Below are 16,801 nucleotides of genomic sequence, written 5' to 3' on the forward strand. Positions count from 1 at the left end.
TTTGTTGTTGGAATGGGAATCCAGTAACTGAAGACGTGAATGAATGACTGTTTTGCATCTTGGGGTGAGAGAAGAAGATGTATCAGAAGAAATGCCTGTATTTTAAACCGTAGGATGTGGATCTTGAGATTTGTTGGACTGTATGTAAGGAACAGAGATGGGTGGAGAAGTCGATTCATCAACCTTTTTAACCATGGAGGTCAAAAGGCTTTTCATTTGTTTTGAGAACAATTCTCTTGGAAGAACACAGAGATCTGTCAGCACTCCCACTGTAGTTGTGGAATGAAGTGCAGCAGCATATGTCTGAAATAAAGTGGTGGACAGCAATTTTCGAGCCTCAGGATAAGTAATATTATGAATCATTTTCAAACATTGCACCTCTTTTTCCTCCAACCATTTAGGGCAAGAACGAAGGGTGAGAGCCATTGCAATTGTGGGTCTGCTTCACACTCATAAGCATCGCGGTGCTTGCCACCACAACAAGCACACGTCATGGAACCATGACATGACGTCTTTGAGTGACCAAATCTCCGAGACCGGAAATATCAGAGGGGTTTGGAATGTACAGCTGTACCCTGCAATTAAGATAACCTGCCCTGATAGAGGCAGGTGCACATGGTGATGTAAATGTCAAAACTAGGATGTTGGTCAACAATGTAACTCCATCTTTGCGAGTGGAGATGCGCCTCACTACATAAACTCCTTGAGTGGAGAAACCAACAAGAATCTCTGCCTCAGGGATGTTCTTCAAATCCCTCTCAACAATAACTCCTCATGATCAATTCAAAGTAGCATGAGGTGTAACCTCAATAGGTATATCCCCAATTGCCTTTAAATTCAAGAGGAGTTCACTGTATTGAGATGTGGATGTTTCCACCAATATGTCTCCAGATCGAAGCTTCTTTACTTACTTTGGAGAGCCAGCAAGTCCCTCCAGTCCCTTCTGAATAAAAAAGGGGGACATTGTAGAAAATAAAATGAGGTACAACAGGTGGTACAGACGTTGAAGATTGCTGCTCAGAAACTTCAAGACGTGGTTGTTTACCTTTTGACTGTTTTCTCACTATTTTATTTAAATTTGTATAAGGAGGATCCATTGGAAAAAAGAAAATTTTAGTACCTACTAACCCCACCCACCACGGAGTCCTACGAGAGGATGCGCTACAACCTATTTCAATAGGATTTTATTTGTGGAATTTTCTTGCACAAATTTTAATAGTAGGTGAACAGAAAATCAAATGATCACCACCATTATGATTCTATTTAAAATATATAGTAATCTCACATTAATATACTGCAAATAAAATGGAGACGTATTTAACTTTCTCACCAGTAAAGTTAATATTGTTTTTTTATAAAAAAAGATTGTGATTATACATGATTTGAAAAACACAAAAATAATACTCAATACAGAGTTCAGTTATCATAACATTTCACACCTGCCTACCATACCTTTCATGCCACCCAACAGTAAATTTTAACCAACCTTATTTGGTAAAAGTAACAAAAACACTTATGTTTACAAACATTATAATTCACTAAAACCATAGTATATGTATCAAACAATGCACCATAGCTTAAAAGAACAAGAAATCAACAAGATATTATTAAGCCTTAATAAATCTCCAGTTACATGACTTTCATTTCAAGCTGTACATCTTTTCTGTGTCTGCTTGTACCTGATGATCCCAAAACTTTTCCAAACATTACACATTTGTTACAATTAATCTTTTAAGCTTTCTTTATTACTCATTCAGTCTACAAAAATGTACAATCTCACCTTATCTCAAGTTATCCAACTTCTTCTCACTGAAGAAAATTTTTGTAGCTTTCAAACACACAGCTATTTTCACAGATCAAAACAAAAGAAATTGAAATGGCAGAATCTATAAACTATGTATACATATCTACTCTGTTATTAAGTGATAGTCTAATGTTTGCTCCATCCATTGTACCAAGTGATATTTAAACTTTCTTTAGAGCTGTCTTTCATTAGTGAATGATCAAAACATTTGATGTGATACCATAACAAAATATCAACTAAGGTCCAAATCCTATACAAAAACTAAGAGAAGCATTTGAAAATCATAAAAAGGATAAATATATTCAAGTGGCAATAAGCAGAATTAATGGATTACTTTGGAATAGTCAGAAAAACTAATCAATAAATGGGTTGCTTTTGTTTACAGGCAAAACTATCTGCAGTTGCTAAGAATTGAAACAATTTTTTCTTCATGGCTTTCACTAAACAAATATCAGAAAATAAAATACCGATTCTCAAATGTTTTTGGGTTAAAGCACTGAAATATGAACTTGAATTTATAATCTGTCTCAAAATTTTCCCAAGCAGCAAAAAGTATCAAAAGCCAAAAGAAATTGCATTTTCAGACTTAGACACAGTAATTTAGAATGAAGTTACTTTTTACTTTCTGATCCTCCATTTTGTATATGAAAATGTTTCATATATGCAGGAGAACTGCACTTTGTTAAAACTTAGAACAATGCTGTGCAGTGTTGACACTTTTCCAAATTTCTTATTCTAGAATCTAGACCATTCAGTATTGCCTGAATTTTTTATATCTTTATGGCAGCATTGAGGCCTTCAGTGTTGTATCTGGTGTTACAAACACAACATACACAAAGTAACAGAATTAAAAAAATATACACACCTAGTTTATTTACAATTACAGAAACTGAGAAACCTAACACAAGTTATACCTAAGAAAGTACAAGCATAACTTCAATACAATAATGCTTAAATTCTCACTTAAGAATAGTTTAACATCACTCCATTAAAAGTGTTAATGACTAGTTATCACAAAGTCAACAATTAACAGTGTTAAATATTGCAGACAATCAAGTCTCAATAAGTTGTGGATGCAAAAGGGCTTTATATGCTCAAAATCTCAATAGATCACACACACTGTAAATCCAGAATTGCCACACAATGCACCTGTTCACTTGCTCTTCAGTAATCATTTCAGGAGATTTCTGTATTGTAGACATTCTTAGAATCACTACTTATAGGATCTATCTAAGCTGCAAGACTATAGCTCTAGTTATGTTTTTACTTCTCATTACTTTCTAAATAATACACGCAGTACAGTTAATCATTATCAAATTGGAGTTTTGTTCATATTAACAGGCTAACTATATAACACAAGTTAACATTGCTACTTATTATTTCATTTATTAGACTAATTATAAAAATATGATTTGTACACTAGTAATGAAAATTTATTAGTGAATTTACATTTTTATAGTATTGCATTGTTATAAACCTGGCATGAGAAAGTGAATAAAGAAAACTGCTTCAGAATAGAAGAAAGGGTTTGCAAAATCAGTAATATTTGCACCACAATTAGAAAGATCAATGACCAAAACATGGCAGGGCTTATCATACCTTCCCTCAGAATACAAATTCAGGAATGTTAGAGGTAAGGTGTTACAAAAATAACAAACAATTTTAAAAAATAAACTTCATAATTTATTTGACATTAAAGTTACATTATAAACTATGACACAATGTCAAAAAAGAAGCTTTTATTGTTTATACATTATCAGGAGTTGATCCCGAGCTATGTTGGGAAAGTGATTTAATTTGAACTTTGTGCAAAGTTACATGAGGGCTTTCTTCACTAGCCATCTCTAATCTGTAATGAAAGTCTGGAGGGAAGGCACCAGACTACCCCCAACTCCTGGGTTACTCTTTTAACAAAGAATAGTGGGATTAACCATCCTATTATAACACTCCCATGGCTGAAAAGACAATTTTTATTGAGATGGGAATCTGAATCAACTACCCTCAGATTTCAAGTCAAGAGCCCTTATCACCTAGCCATGCCAGGCCATAGAAGGAAGGAGGACCCCCACTTAAACCATTACTAGCAATAATTATAAACTTACAATAATGTCACTGTAGTACTGTTGAATACAAGGAAAGAATTTAACCCTCTGGACCCTTCTCCAAATCCACACATTTATACAAAATTACTTTATTTCAAAAAATCTGATGGGATCCAGACCTTTTCCCACAGATTCTCATATGCTAATATAACACTAGAGAATGGTTAATTTACGAGAAAAAAAATGGTGGAGATCTAGACTCACTGGATCCTTTCCCCTAGATCCATATCTGTTTATACAACATTAAACATCAAACAGTAAAAAAACAATACATTAAAAATTTATTTAACACTACTAACCATTGTTGCAAGTGGGTGCTGTCAGCCAGTTGCTTTAATTCTAGTCAACAATTAAAAATGAATGACAGCGATAAGACAGCCTTTATTTCAATTTAGTAACTAAAGCAATGGATGATGCCAGCTTCCCCTCATTTAGTAGCATTTTTCTGACATTCACTGATTACCATAATAATTAAAAGCAGTACTAACTGAAAACAGCACCTTTGATTATTTTTATTTTATTAGTTTATCCAAATCTAACCTACAAATATGAGACTACCTTTTAAAATTCTTTAAAAGTCCTACTCCACTTATGAGGTGAACCTCACCCAATATCTGGCAGTAAAACACTTGTATCAGACTTCAGCAACTGATTCATGCAAAACTGATTTTCATCTTTTTGAAAAATTAAATAATGCATCCTATTTAAAAATCTTTTTTGAGAAATTAAGGATTTCTTACCCCCTAGAAAAGTTAGATATTCATTTTGCTTTAATTCTGAAATCCCCATAAACTCTTAATTTGGTAATACATATAAAAACTAAACTTAGTTTTCAAAATAGCTACAGGGAATTTTTCAATACTACTGGATAGATCAGACTAAGCAATTATGTCAATTTGCAATGAATTGATTAGTGAGAGAAGTATATTCTCATTTCACAGGAAAGTGACAAGATCTTGCACAGAAAAAAAAAACAGGATGTAATAGGACTAACAAAACAAACTATATACCTATAAAAAAATTATACTTTATTTAGATCTATTTTTCATTCCCAAAAATACTTCTATTTTAAGCTTCATTTGTTTGAAAGATAAAGAAAATTTCTTCTATCACATGAGGTAATTCTTTAAATTTAGAAAAACAGTAGGGGACAAAATATTCTGGTAACTCAAATCCTTATTTATTTAGTATTGTTCAATTTATCATTTTTAAAGAGTGCACATAAATTAAATAACTTATGATTTATTCAAGAGAAAATGTTAAAGTTGATTTCAATCAAATACTTTTTTAAGAAATATAATACTATCAAGTCTGACCTATGTTTCTGATAAATCTGTCAGTTTCCATGGTGTCTAAGATTCATGAATGATGCTAATGGAATTGATAAAATAAAGTACCAAAACAGGTTACTAGCATTTGATGTGATCATGTATTGTGTAAAATATATTTCTGATCAATATATAAAATAACAAATTCAAAAGACAGGAATTATAAATAATTAAAATGCTACATTTGTTATTTACATAAATATGTTTACTAAAGCTTTCAATGGTTATCATCTCAAAAATGCCACCTAAATGTTTCAACACCTCTGTTTTTCTACACTTTTTTGCATGTCATGAGATAAACACTGGCTGGTGACATGCAGAAAGTATAAGTATTAAAATTCTCCTAAATAACTCCTAAACACAATGTAAAATGTATCAGATTGTTACATCATTTATTTAAATGTAAACATTCATAAGAATTGATAAATTATACTTACAAGAAACTATAGTATTTTTCAAAACCACGTCTCTATAAAAGTTTGAAAATTTCACCACAATTACTACATAAAAACATAATCATATTAATTTTTGAACTAAAGATACTCACCATTTAGAAAATTTTCTAAGTTTCATGTAATTTAGTTAAGAATTTTAACTATACAAAAATAAAGGGACATCAATGAAACTTCACAAGTCTAGAAAAGACTATGATATGTAAACATATTTATCATTTCAAATATATACACTCTGATGTTCTTAAGTGTTGATAAGTCTGGTGATGTAATTACTCGCTCCAACTAAGTGAACTGTGTCATTCACTTCTATCTTCTTTCAATGTACTTCTTGAAAAACAGGATCCAGGTAATTCTACCATCTACACATATAATTTGTTTTTTTATTTTAAAATAAGAACTTAATTAAAACATTGTTTTTCTCTCTTACTTTCAGATAGAAATAGAAAAATTGGTGCAACTTGGAAAGCTTTACTACATTTCATTTTTCCTACTCATTTCTGGATCCTAACTTGGCTGTCCATTTTCAGTTTTCATTATAGTATTTCCTGGTCAATACAGTCATTTAGTGAGCACTATTCATGAAAACATCTTACTAACAAATGATTCAAGGTAAAAAGAGATGCCACACGTTTTGAGGAGGTGTTTCCAAACTTGTGTTTGGGAGACTATGGGAAGATGTATTGTTTAACAATACACTAACAGAAGAGGAAGACTGCTCTACATTAAGCAACCAGCAAATGTAATTTCCTTAAGTAATTTGCTGCATGAAGATTATAATGATACAGTTAAGAGTATCATTAACTTCAGCAAAAATATTAAATATGTTAAATTTTGGACAACTCTGAGGTTGGGAACAAGTATAGCACACAACCTTGTTTCTGTAATTTTTGGCATTAACATCCCTACATCATACTTTTGCTTTTTTTTTTTACTGTCTCCCCCTTTTAACAATTTCATTGAAGTAGGTTGATAAGTGAGCATTTGTTTTATTTTTGTAATTTAAATGTTATGTAATAACAGTTCTGCCTATTTCTCTAATTTTGGACTACAATGAAGATCAGTTAAGCTGAAATGGTTCCTCCAGGACAGTACAAATACTGAAGAATGCATCATTACAAAAACAGAGGCCCACTTTATAAAATATTAGTGAATAATAGATAGCTATTGTATTCAGATAACTTTTATGTTCATGGTATGTTGAAATATTGAAATATAAGTTTGATCATTAAATATTTTTGGGATATTTCTTTATGTCACAACAAATTAACTACAGCATTTTGGAGCATGCAAAAAAATTTTTAACAAGCTTTCTATAAGCTTCTGATAAATTACTGTTTCAAATTACTTCTTATGTTCATAGATACATGTATGGTTTGCAGTTAAACTTTTTTTCTGTTTAATAATTACATAAACAAAACTGCCTTCAGTTATGATTAATCTCAGTTTTAGGTTACATATTCCTTCTAATCAAATTTCTACTTTATTTACAAACATAGTAATGCTTCTTCTTAAACTTCTTGCTAGTTGTTAATGCAACAAATTCCTACCTTCCATTCTCAACTGTCAGAAGTAATAATACTCCATCACTCATTTTCATTTCATACTTTTTATCCAACGAATACTCTTTCAACACATTGACAATATTCTGGATCACTGTTGATCTCTCAACTAATAAAAAAAAAGCAAACAATTTAAAAGAATACAAATTAATACTGATTTTCATTATCTCAGTTTCTATGTTTTGAAATAAATCACAAATTTGATTATAAAAACAAGAAATTTTCTGAACTGTGAAAAAGTGTGACATACTTATTCCAACTTCTTTATAATGGTTATTCCTGTATAAAATAGCCCATGAATTTAAAATAATCATTCCATACATGAATTTATACACTGAAAACACCTTCAAGATTTTAGGTTCTAAATTCTCTCCACTATAAAGCTTGTAGAAAGAACAATTAAAGCAATGATCTTGGTTTTGAAATTAGTAGTCAAAGATTATAAAGATTTGAGAAATAATCCAAAAGTAAACTTGGAATAAATTCTCAGTATGTATATAAAATTGTTTTTGGAATATACAAATGACAGAAAGGCACACAAATGCAATTCTAATTTAGTTATTTTCCTTCTATAAGTTATTTACAGTATTCCTAATTATTAGTCATAGCTAATAAATTCTATGTATATTAAATTATTGTAATTATGCAAATTACAAAATAAACATTCATACCACTGCTAGAGAAAACTAATTTTTCACTAATATACACAAATAGAACCTCAAATAACTTGATCAGCCAAAACTACAAGCAATAGAAATGTGAAGGCACCATTTCACCTAAAATGGAATGGCTCCTGAATTTTCTCACGAGTTCTCAGTTTTTGCATAAATTTTTAGATATAATGGTCTTCAGCTTATCAAAGTCAACATTTCCAAACTTAAATGAAATTAAAGTATGATTAAAAAAGTATCAATAAAAACTAACATTCATCCCATCACATTACATGAATAATAGATGTTAAAGAAATTCAATAAACCAATAAATCTTAAGTCTATCAATAGGCACATCCCAATATCATTACATATAATCTCTAGTTAGAGACAATTCTACTTTAGATCATGTCAGAGTTTCAAAAGGTTTTACTTGCTATCATATTAGTTATCATTACTAATCCCATTATTTCAGATAATTTTAAATGCCAAAATCAATTGATTGATTTAGTGTTTTATGGCAAAAAGCAGCGAGGCTATCTGAGCCAAACATCCGTTAAAAATGTAAAAATAAAGTAAATGTAGCAAAAGACAAATGGAAATGAAGTTAAAACAAAAAAGTATAAAACCAATGTTGACACCTAGTCTACAATGTTAAGAGAGAAAGCAGAGTATAAGAAGTTGTAAGGTATTTACTCTAGCAAAATGGTAATGATCATAACCCGCCAGGAAGACTAACAGATAAGTTCAAGAACCACCGTCAGTCACCTGAAGTTGGCCTTTCCAGTCCTGGTTCCGGGTTATGTGTCATAGCAGCCAGAATCAAAATGTAAAAGAATAGAAGTTTTAAAAGACACATAGCAAAATCACAATAATGAGTAGCCAAATATCCAGTAGGAAGATAAAAGTCAAGTAAATGGAGTAAAATTTGTAAAAGTAATTGAAGATAAAAGCAAAACGGCAATTAAAACATAAAATGGCACAAAATCCAATGTTGACATCCAGTCAACAAAGTTGTAAAGGACTACCTGTAGCAGAATAGTAATGATCATAACCCACCAGGAAGACTAACAGGTAAATATAAAAACCACAGTCAGTCACCTGAAGTTGGTCTTTCCAGTCCTGGTTCCGGGGTATGAGTCAATATGGCCAGCACTAAAAGGTAAAGTAATAAAAGTGTTAAATGATATGCAGCAAAAGTATAATAACAACTCGCCAGGACGACTGACGAGTAGTTCAAACAGATAGTTCAAACAGTAGCGTTAGTCACCTGAAGTTGGCCTTTCCAGTCCTGGTGTCGAGTTATTTAATGTTCTGGCCATTGTCCAATGTCAAATTGAATGAGAGAGATTAAAACTGTAAAAAGGAACCACAATTTAAAGGTGTAATGAATAAATATGCAACACTTAAATCAGATTAAAAAGATTAATGGCCATTAAAAAATTAAAAACGTTATCAAGGTGGACAGTCACCATTACCAATAACACTGTCCAATGTTACAGATTGACCCTGGGAAAAATATGTTTAAAATATTGCCGTCGTTGAGAATTGTAACGATGGCAAGAAAGTAAAACGTGGCTGATAGTGATTTGAGTGTTACACAAACTACACATTGGTGCATCAGTTCCAGATATAAGAAAATGATGAGTTAAAAAACTGTGACCAATGCGTAGCCTAGTGAGAACAACTTCCTCCTTCCGAACTTTACGGAAGCTAGATGGCCAATATAGGGTTTGATTTCAAAAAGTTTGTTGTCGCGTTGCTCACTCCAAGTGGACTGCCAGCTGGCACGGAGTCGAGCCTTGAGGACAAGACCATAGTCCATGTACGGAATAGGCATAGGGGTGATGGTGATGGAGAAGACAGATTTAGCTGCCATGTCTGCAAGCTCGTTCCCGCGAATACCAACATGGCCTGGTATCCAGAAAAACTGGATTGAAGTAGCAGTTAATGAAAAATGGGCCAGTCGGCTTTGAATATTAGCGAGAACAGGGTGTGAGCCAATGTGTAGCGATTCCAGGGCCAGTATAGAACGAAGCGAATCAGTATAAATAGTGCAGTTGAAGTACTGCTCAGCTGCAATATGATCCAGGGCAAGAGATATGGCATACAGTTCAGCAGTGAACACAGAAGCTGTAGAGGGGATTCTGCGCGCAACTACTGAACCACAGCAAACCATAGCAGAGCCCACTGAATTACCTGATTTGAGAACCATCTGTATAAATGGGAACTGAATGATTGTTTGAAAGATATTCATTGAATAAAAGACGGTACTTCCAATCTGGAGTATCTGCCTTTTTTAGGTGACTGAAAGAAAAGTCACATTTGGGGCTGTAATAAGCCATGGTGGGATGGGCCGACCTGTGGAATCTGCAATGTTATCCAAAAAGAGACCCAATTCATCCAATTGCGCCCGGATGCGAAGGCCAAACGGAGCAATGACAGTTCGTCTGTTCTAAAAAAGTACTGTCCTCCGAGGTAGGAAAACACATTCCCAGGTGGGATGTTTTGGTAAGGAACGAAGTTTCGAAGTATATTGTAAAGATAGTTGCAAACGGCGAAGGTGTAGAGAAGGTTCATGAGATTCAATGTATATACTTTGAACTGGAGAGGTACGGAAAGCCCCAGTGCAGAGTCAAGTCCTTGGTGATGAATCGAGTCCAGCATCTTTAAGGCCGAGGGTCTGGCAGAGCCATAGACCATTGATCCATAGTCGAGTTTCGATCAAATAAGAGCACGATATACCTTTAACATTGAACAGCGATCTGCCCCCCAACTGGTAGAAGAGAGGACACTCTTCAGTGTCCAGTGGGAGGATGTTCAGTGCTCTTGTGCATTTGACCCGAAGCTGCTTTAAGTGTGGTATAAAGGTCAGTTTACGATCAAAGATAAGCCCCAAGAACTTGGTCTCCAGGACCACTGGCAGCAAAATTTCACCAATATGAAGTTCAGGATCAGGGTGAATACCCCGTCGACGGCAAAAGTGCATGCATATGGTTTTAGAGAGAGAGAAATTAAAGCCGTTCACAGTTTATAGTTACCGCTCAATATATCTCATGTTTGACGATTGACATGAGATGTGAAAGTCGTCGACATACAGCCCATTCGCAACAGTGAGAGGGAGTTGTTAAGTGATGGCATTTATCTTTATACTGAAAAGTGTGACACTCAATACACAGCCTTGAGGGACTCCAAGTTCCTGTACAAAAGAACGGGAAAGTGTTGAACCCACACGAACTTGGAATCTCCTGTCCATTAAAAATTTTTTTTATAAACATGGGTAGATGGCCACGTAATCCATATGTATGGAGGTCTCGCAAAATGCCATACCTCCATGTTGTGTTGTAAGCCTTCTCTATGTCAAAGAATATTGATACAAGATGTTGGCAGTTGAGAAAGGCTTTTCTGATAGATGTTTCAAGACGAATTAGGTGGTCTGCGGTGGAGTGCTGTCAACGGAACCCACACTGGGTGGGCAAGAGGAGGTTGTTTGATTCTAGGAACCAAACAAGACAAGCATTAACCATCCTTTCTAAGGTCTTACAGAGACAGCTCATCAAAGCAATTAGACAGTAGTTTGAAGGAATCTTGGGATCTTTCCCTGGCTTAGAGAAAGGTAAAATAATAGCCTGGCGCCAGGCATCAGGAAAGACATTCTCCTGCCAGATCTAGTTGAAGACCATCAGTAGGACATCAAGAGAAGCAGGAGATAGATGGTGCATCATGTCATAATGAATATCATCAGGTCCAACAGATGTACTGGCAGACCGATGAAGGGCCATTTTCAGTTCCACCAGGGTAAAGGGACAATTATAGTCAAAGAAACAGTCAGTTCGAAAGGAAAGAGGTGATTGCTCTGCCCGAGTCTTGATGGCCAGGAAGGTGGAGGAACAAGCAGAAGTGCTAGATACCCGGCAAAAGCTTTCACCTAGTGTCAGCGATGCTCTGGACATCAGTCACCTCTTGACCATCAGAGAGTAAGATCAAGAGGGGGACAGAATTGTAGTGCCCATTAACCTTTTGAATCCTGTCCCATATGATCTTGGAACTGGTGGTAGAAGATATGCTAGTTGTGAACTTAATCCAAGATTCCTTCTGGCTTTGATGTCTTACCCACCTAGCATGTGCACGGGCCCGTTGGAAAGCAACACGGTTTGAAAGTGTGGGATATCTACGAAAAGTATCCCAGGCCCATTTTTGAGCCTTCCGTGCTAAGTGGCAAGCAGGATTCCACCACGAACGAGGATACCGTAGAAAATGTGTTGAGGTTTTAGGAATACACTGAGCAGCTGCTTGTATAATACAGTCAGTTACCACTGCTATACAGTCGTCTATTGATGGCTGATTTACGATGGCAGGATCAAGTTCTGCGAGAGCAGTGAAAGTAGACCAGTCTGCCTGATTTAGCTTCCACTGGGGCACGCGGGTAGGGTGGCATCGACCATGGCCAGTCTCTCTCAAAAGGATCAGAAAATGATCACTGCCTAGTGGATTACTGTCAACCCTCCATGAAAAATGGGAGAATAATGAAGGGGAGCAAACCGAGAGATCAATAGCAGTAAAGGACTGACTAGGTGCATGAAAGTAAGTGGAAGAACCAGTATTGAAAAGAGAAAGATTGTGATCAGAGAGCATCCGCTCTACAGATCGACCTCTCCCATCAATAACAGCACTTCCCCAGAGGGGATGATGTCCATTAAAATCCCCCAGGATTAGAAATGGAGATGGCAACTGTTCAACGAGAGCATCAAGGTCTGATTGATCATATGTCTCTCCAGGGGACAGGTACAGAGAACAAACAGTGATGGTATGACCCAAGAAAACACGGATGGCTACGGCCTCCAAGGGTGTGTTGAGTGACAAAGACAGGGTGGGCACATGCTGATCAACCAACAGTGCCACCCCTCCATGTACTCAACCATCACACAACCCGTCATTTCTGTACAGAGAAAACTGCCGAATGGAGACTATCAGCAGATTTGAGAAATGTTTCTTGTAAAGAAAGACAAACAGGATGGTAGGAAGCAATCAGCGTTTTGATATCATCCAGATTAGAACGTAAACCTCGACAGTTCCATTGTATCAAGGTGGCCATTTTTAAGAACGGGTAGGTGAAGTGGCTGGGGAACCCTTCGGTTTTCGACCACGTCTTTTTTCTTTTCTGTCTTTAGTCGGAGAAGGTCTGTCAACCTCCATGGATCCTGCCCTGGGTCGAGTGGGCGGGTTTTTGTTATTGGAAGGGGAATCCAGGACGCGAACGAATAATTGTTTTGTCTCTTGTGGTGGAAGAAAAGATGTATCAGAAGAAATGCCTGTATTTGAAACTGAAGGACGTGGATCTTGAGGTTTGTTGAAAGGTATGGGAGGAACAGAGATGGGTGTGGAAGTCGATTCATCAACCTTTTTAACCACGGAGGTCAAAAGGCTTTTAATTTGTTTTAAAAACGATTCTCTTGGAGGCACAGAGAGATCTGTCTGCACTCCCACTGTAGTTGTGGAATGAAGTGCAGCAGCATATGTCCAAGATGGAGTGGTGGACAGCAATTTCCGAGCCTCAGGATAATTAATGTTATGTATCGTTTTCAAACGCTGCACCTCTTTTTCCTCAAACCATTTTGGGCAAGAATGAAAATAAGAGGGGTGAGAACCATTGCAGTTGACACAATGTGGGTTCATGTCACAGTCATAGGCATCGTGGTCCTTGCCTCCACAACAAGCACATGTCAGGGAACCACGACAAGATGTCTTCGAGTGGCCGAATCTCTGACATTGGAAACATCAAGAGGGTTTGGAATGTATGGCCGAACCCTGCAAATGAGATAACCTGCCTTGATGGTGACAGGTGCACGTGGTGAAGTAAATGTTAAGACGAGGGTATTTGTTGGCAGTGTAACTCCATCTTTGCGAGTGGAGATGCACCTCACTGCAGAAACTCCTTAAGTGGAGAGACCAGCGAGAATCTCTGACTTGGGAACGTTCTTCAAATCCCTTTCAACAATAACTCCTCGTGAAGAATTAAAAGTAGCATGAGGTGTAACCTCAATAGGTATATCCCCAATTGCCTTTGAATTCAAGAGGAGTTCACTGTGTTGGGATGTGGATGTTTCAACCAATATGTCACCAGATCGAAGCTTCTTTACTGACTTTGGAGAGCCAGCAAGTCCCTCTCGTCCCTCCTGAATAAAAAAAGGGGACATTTGCCCTAAAGAAAATGAGGTACGTGTGTTACTGATGTTGAAGAATGCTGTTCAGAGTCTTCAAGACGTGGTCGCTTACCCATTGACTGTTTTTTCACAATTTTATTTAAATTTTTTGGATGATCCATAGAAAAAAGGAAAGATTTCGGTACCCACTGACCACACCCACCATGGAGCCCTACAAGGGGACACACTACAAAGTCATGCAAGGACAATGCAGCAACGCCAGGGTTTTGCGAGCACTATACCCAAACACCAGCATCAGGTACAATGTCCACAACACCTGTTGAGAACTTCCAACACTGGTACTTGGTTGACTCTCGCCCAAGTAGACCAGCCGATTGACCCAAGGGGGGCCACCCAAAGGCCGCCCGTCTACAGGAATACGAGGCCAAAGTGGTATGTTAGGGCTGGACCCTCAACCACCAAGATCCTCTCCTCCCCTTCACGGGTCGCCACGCACGGCAAACACGTGGGTGGATGTTTAGATCCCAGAGAAGGTAACCAGACAGAACAGAACCTTCCCTGGGAGGTCCCCTCACCACGTACAGGAATCCACACCAAATGGTGCCAAAATCACTCTTAATTCTATGGAATAAAAAAAAAAATAAATGCAACAATTAGGCTTTTTCACATTGTGAAACTTTTATTTAGTTAAGTATGTTTGTAGTTCTCATTTCAAAGTAATTTGTATCCTTCCAATAAAGAAAACTAAATATTCATGATGACAAGAAACCCACTTGAAGTAAAAATGTGTTCTACAGATGGCTGGTAGGAGTATTAAAATTAAGTACAGAACAAAATTTTAACATTCTTAGGTCATCTAACACTAACGAATAGAGTTTGCAACTGACCATTGCTGGGCACACAGCTTAGGGACAAGAGTGTAAATGGGTATCACATTGTAGGGGGTGTTGCAGTTAGATGTTAGGTTATTAATTAATATAGGTATAAAGATGTTCCTTTATATTGGTTCAATTTTGGTTTGAGTTCTTGTGTAAGTAGGGTTTCTTTAATTTTACATTTGTTTCTCCACTTAGTATTTTGGCATTTTCTATGGTTATGTTGTGCATATTTGATTTGCAGTGTTAAAAATGTGTGGTGTTTGTTTTTTTAGTCCTATGAATCTGGTTTCCATTTTTCTGCTCGTTTCTCAGATATAAAAATCATGACAGTTATTGCATTGTATTTTATAAATAATATTTGAGTTATGTTTATCCATGTAGTTTCTGTATACCATGGATTTTAGTTCTTGAATAAATTTAGCATTTACTGGAATGTTATGTCTTGTAATTTTTAGCTGATATTGGGAATACATTGTATGCAGAAGTGTAAGGTTTTAGAGTTTGTTATTTCTTTGAATTTATTATTGTTTGTTGTGGACTGTGTTGCTGCTTTATGCAATGTCCCCTATAATCTCATACCCGTTTACACTCTCTTCCCTAAGTCATGCACCCAGCAACAGATAGTTATAAACTCTTTTTATTAATCTGAATATTACCTAAAAAGTCATAACACTGTTCTGTACTTTAAATTTTAATATCCATACTAGCTATCTTTAGAATATATTTAAACTGAATATTACACTGCATATGATGTTCTGGTCTTTTTAACTCTCTTGCTATAAGTTGAATTGTCCACAAAACGATTTGTCCATGAATATATGTAGAATTTTCATACATCAGTTAATGTGCAAAGTGATTTCCACATTTAGATTAAAAATACTTTTTTTGACACAAAAATCTCATTTTATTTGCATAATCTTTAAAACTTCCTAAATAAATTTTAAATGTTTTTTTTCAGTAAAACTATTTTTTCTGTTATGTTTTTCTATCCTAACTGTATTTATGGTTCATTAATTTGACTGACCTCATCACACACCCCAAAAAAATAAATATTTCAAATTATCTTTTTATTTTCTTTCTAGAATGACTTCAAATTGTAATATGAAACTATATTTCCTTATTATAAATAGTATTAAACTAATAACAGTACAAATGTATTTATACTTAAATTGTATTGTTTTATTGACCTTTAAAACACTAACTGCTACTTCTGCCATTACAAGTTATAAATCACTTGACAAATGTGTATAGCTGCCTTATGCCAGAGGTACTTGCAAGCGTACCTCTGAGAAAATTTTATTATCTATTTCACCTATTCTATTTTTATATGTTAGTTAATTGTATAGTAATAAATAAAGAATACACATGAAAAACAAGAAATAAGGTACCTTCCTGGGTTTGTTTTTTGCTATAAACTGACAATAACACTTGAAACTATATTCTTTTATATACTAATGTTTAAACATCACTAAATTTTATTTAATTAAATAGTCCAGCAAAAAACACAATTATAATGTGCAAAAAGCTAACAAATTCCAATAACTATCACAATTTGTATTTATGTGACAAGAGCTATCAAAACTTAATCTGAGCTTGTTGATGTGTTTCATGTGGGAAACAATCTTGAATGGAAAATGAATCTGACAATTCTCTTTACAGAAAACAGCATAATATCATAGAGCATTTGGTAGATGAAAAACCTTGGCTTTCTGGTAGTTTATAATATAGTACTGACTGTCAGATAACTATGAACATTTTACATAGCTATATAACCTAGTAGGAATGAAAGCCAGGAAAATATTATAACAAATGATTTCAGTTAAATTTCATACTTATTAAAAGGATGATATACAAACTAGAC

General features: G+C 35.3%; 1 protein-coding gene across 16 annotated transcripts in view; it reads right to left on the reverse strand.

Moving 5' to 3' along the window:
• Sms (spermine synthase) overlaps window positions 1-16,801 on the reverse strand; it is a 107,958-nt gene that overhangs the window by 75,395 nt on the left and 15,762 nt on the right. For all 16 annotated transcript variants that reach the window (XM_076461119.1, XM_076461116.1, XM_076461120.1 and 13 more), the window contains one exon: window positions 7,237-7,357. In XM_076461119.1, coding sequence (XP_076317234.1) covers window positions 7,237-7,357 — 121 coding nt within the window. The remainder of the gene's footprint in view (window positions 1-7,236; window positions 7,358-16,801) is intronic.

This window comes from Tachypleus tridentatus, chromosome 10, assembly GCF_004210375.1.
Source record: "Tachypleus tridentatus isolate NWPU-2018 chromosome 10, ASM421037v1, whole genome shotgun sequence".
NCBI lineage: Eukaryota > Metazoa > Arthropoda > Merostomata > Xiphosura > Limulidae > Tachypleus > Tachypleus tridentatus.